General features: G+C 36.1%; 1 protein-coding gene across 6 annotated transcripts in view; it reads right to left on the bottom strand.

The window, feature by feature from the left end:
- Positions 1–1,054: 1,054 nt before the first annotated feature.
- GABRB2 (gamma-aminobutyric acid type A receptor subunit beta2) overlaps positions 1,055–12,646 on the bottom strand; it is a 251,373-nt gene continuing 239,781 nt past the window's right edge. For all 6 annotated transcript variants that reach the window (XM_049109174.1, XM_049109173.1, XM_049109175.1 and 3 more), the window contains one exon: positions 1,055–7,050. In XM_049109174.1, coding sequence (XP_048965131.1) covers positions 6,703–7,050 — 348 coding nt within the window. In that variant the 3' untranslated portion in view covers positions 1,055–6,702. The remainder of the gene's footprint in view (positions 7,051–12,646) is intronic.

Raw genomic sequence — 12,646 nt, 5'->3', positions numbered from 1 at the left:
AATAGTTCCTTTTAATCTTGACTTTATTGGACAATTGTGTCCTGACAGGCTGCTTTCCTTATAGATAGCGTCTATGAAGTGCTGCTTAGACATTCCTGAGGGGGTGAAAATCATTAAGCCTGTCATCAAATGATTTGCTGGCTTTAGGAGAGTCTCCACATGTTTGAGAGATACCACATAATCCAACTGGGCAGGGGCTTTGTGCACTCAAACTCTATTTTTCTAGTACTAGTACAAGATCTGATAGATGGCAGGCTCTGGGCAAACGTATCTTGAGAAATGACCAAAATGAGTGAGAATTGAATAAGCCTGGTTGCTCACTTTTAATGATGAAGTGGAGAAAGCTTAAAAGGATTTGGGGATGAGATCAGCCTGGGTAGGAATCCAAGTTCTTCCACTTTCATAGGCAAGATACTTATTCTTTCTGATCTTGAGTCTCTTTTACTTGAGGAATATGATAAGGGTTAAGTGAGTATTAAATTTGTACAAAGCTTAGTATAATGACTCCAGCCAGATATATATTGAATGTTAAATGAATGAGCATGTAATGTTTATCCTGTTTTCACGATTGAGGCCGATTTCTAAATTAATTATCCTTCAAATAGAGTATCTAACCTAAGAGAACATTTAATAACTACCGTGAAGTTTTATATATAATAGAATTTGTGTTATATATGCTGATTATTCTAGTGATGATGATAATTAGCAAAAGCAACAATAGTATCTACTGTTTATATATTAGTTACCATGCATGTATATTGGATGGTGCTCAGGACTTCTCATGGGTTATTACATTTCATCTTTACAACAGCCCTATGAGTGAAGTGCAATTATATCTGCATGGTCATATACCTAATATGTGACAAGTGTGAGCTCAAACTCAGTTCTGCCCAATAGCAGGCCCAAGTTCTGAAGCTTTCCATTGCTTTTCATGAAAGCCAAGATTCTACAAACTAAGTCATACTAATAGATTATATATATGTACATATATATACACATATATATTCATGTATCTATATATATATTTCAAACCCAATGAAACTACACACACACATCCTTTTAAGTTTTATTTATATTTCTTAGTTCAAGAATTACACACTAGCCCACATTATTATATATTTACATGCTGAAACTGGCTGTAATAAGTTTAAATTCAAGAAAATAATTCTTATGTGCTACTCATTTATAATCCTCATTTGTTACTATCTCATGTATCCCAGAGATTTTAGTAGTCCTGTTTTTAGAAAGACATGAAAATAGATGCAATGATATTCACTTGTGTTTTGCATTTTCTAGCCATTGGAAAATGTGCATTATGTGCATATTAAGAAAGGCTACAAGGTAATTAGTAAGGCTGATAATCACTACATTGTGAAGAAACTAGAATATCACTTTTTATAAAAGGACAATTCAGAACTGTGCAGGGACAATATTCATAACAGAACTATTTAAACACCCATGCAAATAAAATTTTTAAAATGTTATGGAATTTAAATCATTTGCAACTTTGTTTGAAATAATTATGCTTAAAATGATCAGGGTTGAACTCAAATTATTAACCTGAAAAGGAAAAGATACAAGCTGATGGAACTGTCAACTTGCTTCAGGTGATACAAGGACACACACATGGGCATCAGATTAGTGGACATTTGACAGGAGAAGGACATTTGGTTTTGAAAGTTAAAAACACAAAGTTCTGTTTGTCATCATTTTGGATTGTATTTATCTTTATCACAAAAGAACTTTTCAAAGCAAATTAAAATCTGATGTCACAAATTTGCATGTATCCACAGAAATATTTTAGTTTCCAAATAACTAATAAATTATTTAAGGGTGTTGCTGCTTTTTTCTTTCTTAAGTGATTTTTTTTTTTTTAGGGCAGTATCTTAATTAATGTTCTGTTGTTTCCTTACTAGTTTTTACAGTGTTCCTAGTATATTTGGAAATATTTTTTAAACCTTTGGTGTGAAGCAGTCTTTTTTTTATATATTTTCCCCCATTTTTCCTTTTTTCTTTCCTTTTTTGTTTTTTAATAATTCTGGAGTCTTTGGTTAAAAGGAATAATACTATCTAAGGACAAAATGCTATTATTAAAAAAAAAGTCTTGTGTGTATTTATGTGTAATAAATTTCTGGAATAGGTATGAATAATAAGCACTTTTAATTCCTGTAGTGCCATCAGTATAAACTGTTACTCTTTTAAAATTGAGATTTAAGTTACAACCTTTGGTTTCTTGAACTCAGACATATAAAAAACTCTACTAAGTTATCAATGATCACTTCTGCTTTTCCATTTCCATTTCTAAGGCTATCTCTTGGTTGTTACATTAACTACATAGACACTACAGCATTTCCCATAAAGGGGGTGAAAGTGGGAGTGAGTGAGCGGAAAGTGAAAGTGTGTTTGTGCGTGTGCATACTTGTGTGTGTGTGTGTGTGTGTGTGTGTGTAGCATTGAAACCCTTCTGTCTGGGATCCCAAACCATTTATGCAAAAGGGTGTTTAAATTACTCTGCTGGGGCACTGCAGTAACTGTACTTAGTAAAAAATAAATAAAAATTAAGAAAAAAAACAATTATTTGTATCTATTGACCATTTACAGCATGTTGAATTATTTACATAATATAACACATGAACTTAAGCCATAAACAGAATTAGCACGTTGCCTTACCATAAAATACAAATTAGAAGTTAAAAATATTTAAGAAATCTGTTTTAATATTTACACACGCTGAGTGAAAGTTATGATTGCTCACATTACATGGACTCTGTACACTTAGCAAAATGGCATGATTGCTACAGTTGAGAGTATTTGCCCTAACCAACATGGTGGGGTTCAGTTATTTTTTTTTTCCTCCTTCAAGGAGGAATTTTTTTTATCATTTTCTGAAGACTTCATTTGTTTTTAAATTACCAATAGACAATGTTATTTGTTTCCTCGAAAAAGAGAGCAAGTAGACAAGCAATGTGAGAACTAGTTAATTCCCGATGTTCTGAGGTACAGTACTATTGTAGTGTCAAACTGTGCAATGGTTCATAAGAACGGTAGGCATTGATCTGCTGATAGAGAAATGCTCAGTACCCTGTATTACTAGTTTCAATATGTTGATTTGTTCAGGTTGCCAATTAAAAATACTCATACACTGGTTTAATGAAAGAAATAAAACATATTAGCTTATTCCTTTTGTTTTCCAACATATGAATGCATATATATGTATGTATGTTTATATGGATCTATATATACACATATATACATGTAGATATGTTGTAAGACCTGTGATTTGTTTTGTTGTTTTTGTTGTTGAATATGAATTTAATCATAAAACTGGAACACAGTTACCTATAGAAAATGGAAATTGTGTTAGTTGCCAATTTAATGCAGGCCTTGCTTAAAATGAACGTGATTCATTTTCCCACTGCATTCTGCTGAACTTTCTCTATGTGTTGTGCTTTTATAAGCTGACAGACTTTTTGTGTTCCTAATGCTAGAATGTAAAGTCTTTTGGTTCATAAACCATTTTTATTATTATTATTATTATTTTTACTTAGCACTGCTTTTGAAGACATGAGAAGAGAAAAGGTCTAGATGGCACTGCTTAAGTATTTCCCCTGTTATTAAATTGCAGTAGAAAGGATTGTAACATTCCTTATGCAAACACATGATTATGTTGCATGAGTTTTCAATTCTGAAAATGCATTTCATACCTACTAGCAGTCATGTACAATATATATATACAGATTGAGATCAAAGGTTTCATTTAGACTGTGCATTTTAGAGTCAGAATTTGCCTATGAATTTCACAAAGATGAAAAACACCTTAATTGCTGGCTATCTGGTTGTTTCATAATCAAAAGAAAACTATATAGATTTATATATATATGTGTATAAAGTGATAGTAATACCATATCAGAATTGCCAAACACATTTTTGTGGTCCTTAAATTTAACCACTGGATATCAAGCTGACTGGTCTTCAAAGACTTAGGAAATCTAGCACCCCTCCTCGACCCGCCCTCAATTTGGAGACTACAGTCCAATTCAATCACAGTAAAAATATAGTAAAATATAATTCTACATCTACTATTATCTCTGGGCAGGATGAGTCAGTCGTGTCTACCTACATGGTTATTGAATGCCAATATATGGATTTCTCTCTAGGACATCTGCTTCAAGCTCCTGCCTTTCTCCTTTTTTCTGGTTTCCTCTTGCCACTGCGAGCAGAAATGAATCCCTGGTCATATGCTTTTGAGGCTCATGCTGCAAAGTTTCTTCTCTCACTTTGATCTAGATTACTATGTTGATCTCCCTGGACATCAAAATTTTGTTGTAATCATAGTGACAATATCAAGGATTTTTATGGCTTTTATGATAATTGCAAATAAGAGCCCACTTCTAGACTTGGGCTCTGAGTTGTCTCTAGAAAAGCCTTTCCAGAATGGCATTTTGGAGTTGTGCACCTGAGTTATCGATATGCTCCTTCCTGATATATGCTACTCAAACTTTAACCCCTGGCGACAAGGGACAGGCACTTTAATTAGTGTGATGCCCCAAAATGATTGCCTAGGAGAAAGTGTGTTCCTGGAGAAGCTTGAGAAATTTCTACTCTGAGTCCATGGGCAGAAACTTGGTTGGATTCTGCCCAAAGACCATTCTCAGAGGTGTTCAAGTGTATAATCAAAAAATAAAGGCCAGAGTTCCCTTTGCTGGTGAAGGAAAAAAAAAAAAACCTCCCATCTTAGAGCAAATTTAGAAAGCTAAATGTGTTTAAACTTTTTTCCCCTCTGTCTGAAAGTTGGACTAAGAGGGCAGCAGGACTCTATCATATTCCAAGCTGCGGAACTATTAGGGGGGAAAAAACGTACATTTAATCCACAGGCAAATACTTGCCTTGGTTACCATGCACAATTAGGGATGTTACTTTGACAAATAAGTGTGTTTTTTTTGTTTTTAAAATAGAAATAGCAAAGTCATCCTCCAAGAAAACATTCAAACAAATCAAACTTTAAGGAGAAATTAGTAATTCACTATTTTCTCCAAGAAAAAGCAAAATATGAACCTCACATTGATAGAAATAAAATATATTAGCTTATTCTCTTTCCTGTCTCACATATGAATGCATATGTCCAATTAGTATAGAAAGAAGCACACTGACATAATTCAAAAATTGAATAAAAACAATACATCATGCCTGACTATCAGTTATATATTTTTCTGTAATATCAACTGAGGCTCATAACATTCATCATGTTAATGTGGCTTAGTTGCTATCCTATGCTACACTGCTTTTCATATTCTCTTTCATTAGGCCAATTGCAACATACACAATGAAAGCACCCTTAAAAAGTCAAACTCAACAAACCCACAAACTAACTCTACTTGTGCACATAACCCTTTAAGTATTGTTTGCTATGAAAAATACAAAGGTGAATTTCACTGCACATAAGGAAATGTAGTTCAATCAATCTCTTCAAAGCCTTACTTTGTCTGTCTCCTAAGAATATAATCAGGGTTTCAGAAACAAGAAAAGCTGGAAAGGACCATTAATCCTTTAAAGAAATGAACAAATCCTTCTTTTGAAATATCCTATTAAATTCAAAAATAAACTTACAGGGAAATGTTGTAGAGATGTCTGACATTGTCTGAGATCAACCTGTTTGCTAGCTTTGTCTGTGCTCTATATTAGTATTTGAATGACTCTCAATCTAACCTACATCTAAGATACTTCTAATTTTGCTAACTTTTCTGTTGTGGTTGTCTTTTGATTAGATAAATTATAAAAACTTCTTTAGGTTTTCTATCAAAAGTTTGTGAATTTGGGGGGAGAAACTCTCTCAGTGGACCTTTTGCCATCATACAATATATGTAAAGACCAGATGCTGTGTGGGGTTAATAAGAGTCATGCTGCTCGCTTGCTTTAATTTTGTTACAACAGTCACTTCTGGACTTTTCCACTCTGCTCTGGATTATTAACTCTTATTTTAACCACCTGGGAAATAGCTTTCTAGAAACATTTCTTGGCCACCATGCATGATAATATCCAGCAGTCTCCAGTTTCTAGATGTCAAAATGGAAGACGTCAGAGTTGACTCCCTATGCTCAAGCAGAGACTGGCCAAATTGGTTACCAAGTCTCTGTCTTCACTCTCCCTAACCTGTTTGAACTACATGAGAACCTTCTAGAGTCCAGTGGGAATTATCTTCCTGTGACATTATCACCTTAATACGACGGGCATAGACCATCTTCAGTAAGCATGTTTGCATGGCATTGCAGATAATGTTTCATAAACACAGTGCCATATCAACAGCATGCCAATCTTAGAAATGAAGATGGGGAGTATCTGGATATGACCACTTCTCAGTGAAATGCCTGGCAATGCTACTGAGTCCTCTAAGAATGTTTTCTAAATAATTCCCCTCTATTTAGCCTGCATACTAAGCAGATAAAGTAGAACACTCAGACGCAGTCTTGCCAACATGTGTACAAATCACTTGCATCCCAACTGGAAAAGCACAAGGACCTTAGTGTATTCATTACTTAGCAGAAGCGACCCAAATGGTATGAAATGGACCACAGGATAGGCCAGCAACTAAGGTATTTTAGCATCACTTTTGTCCTGGATTGATGTGTTTTCCAAGTCCTACATCAGGCTGTACAACTGGTTTGAGGAGGAGTCTAGTCCTTGCTTCCCATGGGAGGCTATGTTTTAGTTCACATAATAAAGCCAATAAACGATGTTGAAGAAGGAAAAAACCACTGGGAAGAAAATGCGGGACCACCGATCAATGGCATTCACATCAGTCAAGTCGGGGATGGTGATTTTCAGTTGGGAAGCGCGTCTTCGCAGGCGGCTTTTCTTTTGTGCCACATGTCGTTCCAGGGCATTTCGGCCAAAACTGTGCCTGGGTAACCCGGCTTTCCGGTACTGGATGCTGGTGGCATCATAGGCCAGCATTGTGCTCCTGGGGTCTCCAAGTCCCATCACAGCCTCAGACGTGGCCATTTCGTTTTTTATCTCCAGAGTGCTCAGTAAGATGTTCTCATGGGGGTCCATCTGCAAGGGAGAAGAATTTAAAAAGACGTAGATTACAACAGTAAGCCTCTATTGGTGCTAATTATGTAAGGCACTACAATATGTGGTTTGGATAGTAGTTATCAAAGTGGTTCTGAGAACTGGCTTTGAGGTTACATATTTAACAAGGATAACAAACAGATATAGCTCATATTTTGATTAAACCAGCATGGGTCCCAAATCAGTGTATCATTTAGAGCCATTTGAGATCACTGAGGAGCATCAAGTTCTCTGAACCGAGAATATAGTTTGATCAAGGCTAGAGTCTCACAGTTCAACTATCTCATAAATATCTTCTAATAGTTATATTTTTCTCCTAATGGGTACATTTTTGGTGCTCAAAAATCAGGGGTACTCGGACATTCACCATTCTAATGATCTTTCAGGGATCCTCACAATTACCAAGTTGTTTCAAAGTGGTCATTCATTCAAGAGATGAAGAAGGAAGAGGAGCTTACTGGCTAGGTGTGTGGGTTTGGGAGCCAGGGGTTAAATCCTGGTTCTAAGTGAAGTGACACTGGGTGAATTCCTAATTTGAATGGTGGCTCCCTCACCATAAGCTAAATGAGTTTCAGTTTCTCCATCTATTAAATGGTATAATACAACCCTAGAGGATTTCTGTAATGACATCATGATATAAGAGACTGTTGCTAGTACCATTTTCATTGTTTCTACTCAGGGGCATACAGAAAACAGAAGGCATGATACTCTGTAAAGAATTTACAGTTCTGATATGAATATATGCAAAATTAAGCTTTGCTAGGTATGAAATAGTATTGAGGGATTAATTACTGAATTGTGCTCATAATAATAGCCTAATTACAGATTAATTTATGATAAAACTAGAACTAAAACATTAGATAACATTTTTTAGATAACATTTTTTAAGCACTTGCTATTTATGCCAGAAACATTTTCATGTAACTTCATTTGATTATGCTTCTTAACAACCACGCTTATACTGTATCACCTTAAATTTACTGTATTGATATAAATAGGGTAAAAGAAGAGTTTTGGCCAATAGAAATTCAAGCATTATGTGACATGCCAAAATGCAACAGAACTCTGAACAACAAAGAACTTGAAAATTAACAACTGGACAAACTGTCCATGGTAGAGGGGTGAGTGGGGTGAGGGACTGGCTTGAGAGAACAAGGAAGGAGGCAGGATTCAAGAAGAAGTCAGTGCAAACCTGGATATATACTAAGTGGAATTTTGAGCCCAGGGAATAGAATGAAGGAGGCCTCTAGATAGGGTGACCCTTTTCTCTCTTGGATGATTTCTTCTTGGCAAAGCTAAAAGTAAGGAATGGATACTGATGTCATTATACCTAAATATTAAATGACCATATTTTTTTTTGTTTTGTTAAGAAGGGAAGATTTGTGTGTCTCATTTTTAAAAAGATATTATTTATTTGAGAGAAAGAGTGAGAGAGCACAAGCTGGGGGAATAGCAGAGGGAGAGGGAGAGGCAGGCTCCTGTGGGACTCCATCCCAGGGTCCCAAGATCATGATCTGAACTGAAGGCAGATGCTTACCTGACTGAGCCACCCAGGCACCCAATGTGTCTTATTTTTAAGAGCCCTCAATTGCTACAGATAATAAAACCTAGATGCAACACATTATTATTAATAACAGAGTACATTTATTTAAAATAAAGGAAAATGGTCAATAGTAGATACTGGTGATATATGGAAGCAAGGGACATAACCAAACACTTAATTGGGAGATAAAATGGTCTGAGCTTCATGAATTATGCAGAAGGCAAAAAGAAGGCTGTTAAGATTATATACTAACAATTAGCTTTCAAATGTGGTTTAATGACCCTGTATTATAAATTCAAGTCTAAAATCTTTTGAGAAATACAAGCTATAAAGTATGCTAGAACCTAGTAATTGACCAATTAATCTCTGTCCACTGATTAGACATTCTGTATGTTTGGTTTATGGTAGTATTTTGTTTAGTGGACATATTAAACAAATATATTCTTTAAATTAATTTTTAAAGTTTATAAGACTTGGAAATGAAACCCAATAAGTTTTGAAACACTTCTGTCAAGGAAGGGCCAGGTAATGGCTTTAGTGATAGAACCAATAGCCTTAGAGAAGAAAACAAATATTCAAAGTCTCATACCATGCACCAGGGCTTTGTGGAAATCATCTCCTGAATGCTCACAACTGTCTTTTGAAAAGGGATTCTTTTCTAGACTATAAGTGAAAGCGTTCACTAAATTTCAAAGTCACACACTTACTAAATGCTGGAGGTGGAATTCAAACCTTGATCATTAAAATGTACAGCTTGGGAAAGAGAAGTATAGCTTTACAACACTCAAGGAAAGTGAAGCTGATGGACATGGGGAACCTAGCACCGCTCATTATTTCAGACCTTGTACTTATTTTCTGTTCTGCTCTGGACTGTTAACTCTTACTTTAACTACCTAGAAAATAACTGATTAGCAAAATTTCTTTGGCCAGTATGCATGACAATGTTGAGGAGTCTCCTCCTCTCTAAGCACCAGGATATATACTTCTCTATTGAGTGATTGTATTAAGAGCAGTTATGAATATCCATCAGGCCTGGCTGAGGTAAAAATACAAGTCAATAATAATAAGAATTATAAAAATAACAGGAGCAGTATACTCTTATTATGGAAATTTGTTCTAAGTTGGATAATTTGATATTAGTGAGTTTGTTATCTACGAAATTCAAGATTTGTTAGATAATTCTTGAAGCTTCATTAACTACTTTTTTTATCAAAAATTAAAAGGAAATATCTATTGAAATTAATGTGTGTCTGGCACTGTGCCAAGTATCACAGCCATAGTGGTAAGGAAGATGGCCTTGCTTCTGGTCCCTGTGGCAATAACAGTCTCTAGAAAGAATATTAGACTTGGAATTAAAAGACCAGAGTTCTGACTGCTCTGTTTGTTATTTTTGACCTTGAAAAAGTGATTTATTTATTTATTTATTTATTTATTTATTTATTTATTCATTCATTCATTCATTCAGATTTTATTTATTTATTTATAAAAAGAGACAGTGAGTGAGAGAGGTGCAGGGGTAAGAGGGAGAAAGACAAGAAGACTCCATACTGAGGATGGAGCCCAAGGAGGGGCTCAATCCCAGGACCCTGAGCCCATGACCTGAGCTGAAACCAAGAGTCAGATGCTTAACTGGCTGAGCCACCCAAGTGGCCCAGAAAAGTGATTTGATCCCTCCAAAGCTAGTTTTCTTCAATTATAAGAATATAATTTTTGGGAGATTAATGGAGATGGATATGTGGATGGACTTGGGAAACCTAAGTGCTATGCAAGCTGATTGTCACGACAGGCTACAAATGCAGGGGATACATACCAGTGTCAGTGGGCTGAGAAAACACAGTAAATAGCTCTGCCTAAAAGAAAGTAAATATGTTGCTCTTGCAACATATTTGGAATAGATGTGGGTGATGAGCTTTCTGTAGGTAAGCCTAGCCATCTCAGCAAGGCTGGAGATCTGCTCAGGCCGAAGTCAGGAGTTGTGGTGGTGGGTGAGGTGTACTGACATGTCCATCAGGTTATGAGGTGCTACTCCTCAAGGTCTTGCTATGTTAGGAGACTTCAGCCTCAAAATCTGACTGCCTGTATAGTCTCAACTAAGATTACTAATAGTCAAGGAATACATTAACCTGAATTAAAGAACAAAATGCTTTTCCAGAAAACTCTTACTCTTCACCATGGAGCTATAAAGTGGAGAGATATAAAGTATAACCACTTTCATTTCTAATTTATTTCCCAATTAATAGTGATATGGAGGAGGCAGCTCAAGTAGGTTATTGTTTATTAGGCTGTACCTCAGAATTAAGCCCTGAGACACTGCTTTGATTCTTCCATCTTCTCTTTCCTTGAAAGATCAGTTTTCTTTTTTTTTTTCTTTTTTTTTTTTTATTGGTGTTCAATTTACTAACATACAGAATAACCCCCAGTGCCCGTCACCCATTCACTCCCACCCCCCGCCCTCCTCCCCTTCCACCACCCCTAGTTCGTTTCCCAGAGTTAGCAGTTTTTACGTTCTGTCTCCCTTTCTGATATTTCCCACACATTTCTTCCCCCTTCCCTTATATTCCCTTTCACTATTATTTATATTCCCCAAATGAATGAGAACAGTTTTCTTAACATTTCCTCATGTCCTATCCAAAGCCTTCCAGAAAATGCCAAACTTTTTAACTTACCTCTTCAGAAACAAGCTGCATCCCTCCCTTGACACACCACAGCATCTGTTTCCTCAACTTACTTTAAATCACCAGTTCTGAGGATTTTTTGTTTTTGTTTTTCTGAAGTGTGCAGTCATGGCCTAATCAACACTTGGAACTGTGTGTTTTCTACCAAAATGGGGAATACTATGCAGAGTTTCCGAGTTCTAATTCTGGGCTCAGCAATCCAGGTTTTGATTCTGGGCTGAACCATTCACTATCTTTGTGACCATGAGCATATCATTCAACCTCTCTGAGTTCATTTTTTTCATAGGTAAAGTAAGGGGAAATACCAACAACCAGTCTCCTCAAGCTGTTTCAGGGGATTGAATAAGATAGCACATGCAGACCATCCATCCAGTCCAGCTTTGTACATAGTAAGCACTCAGAAAAATCACAATTGATCTCGCTCTTAAAAAGCAATAAATATTCATTAAATGAATACATTTAACAATAATTTAATAATAATGAATAAGGAACACAATAAATATTCATTAAATGAATGAATACATCATTCTTTTTACTATCATTTTTTTAAATGTCATGCACTGCATGAACAAACCAGAGCTTTGAGTTCATCAGATTATTTAATTTTGCTTTGATTAGTGGCTTCTGTAAAGTGCTGAGAACAATGCTTAGTACAAAGTAAACACTAAATATGGTTTTGTTATAATACATAATACATTTATTAAATATAATAAGTAAATCTAGACTGAGTTAATTCTGAATGTTGAGGTGAGATGAGTAGAAGCTACCTTTTATGTCAAGGGTGGAGAAGGAGCACAGTATTCACCGGATCACAGATCATCCAGTATTCTCCTGACCACCAAGGAAAACAGCCCTGACATCAGGGTCAAAGAGGGAGATATCTCTAATTGCTGGTGTGGCAGAGCAGAGAAAGGGCCAGTCTTGTCTCTCCTCCTGGCCCTTAAATCTTCCACCACAATGCTTGTCATTATGATCATCTGTTTAATATTTGTCTGCCCCACCAGACTACCCTTCTTGGTAAAGGCAGAAACAGGGTCTCACTGTTGTATCCCCAAGTACTTGGCCTGGTGCCTGGCATACAGTATGCTCAATAAGTAATGCTGATAGGATGGAATTAATTGTGTGACTTAGTAACTCAAACCCTTTATGAGTCACCAATAAGGTAGGTTTTAGGGTACCTAGGTGGCTCAGCTGTTTAAGTGTCTGACTTTGGTTTTGACTCAGGTCATGATCTCAGAGTTCTGAGATGAAGGCCCACATTGGGTTCTGTGGTGCTCAGCGTAGGGTCTGCTTAAGATTCTCTCCCCCTCCTTCTTCCTACCCCTCTGGCTCCTCTCTCTTTCTCTCAAATAAAAAAATT

Source organism: Canis lupus, chromosome 4 (assembly GCF_003254725.2).
Source record: "Canis lupus dingo isolate Sandy chromosome 4, ASM325472v2, whole genome shotgun sequence".
Classification (NCBI taxonomy): Eukaryota; Metazoa; Chordata; class Mammalia; order Carnivora; family Canidae; genus Canis; species Canis lupus.
This window is presented reverse-complemented; position numbering and strand designations above follow the sequence as displayed.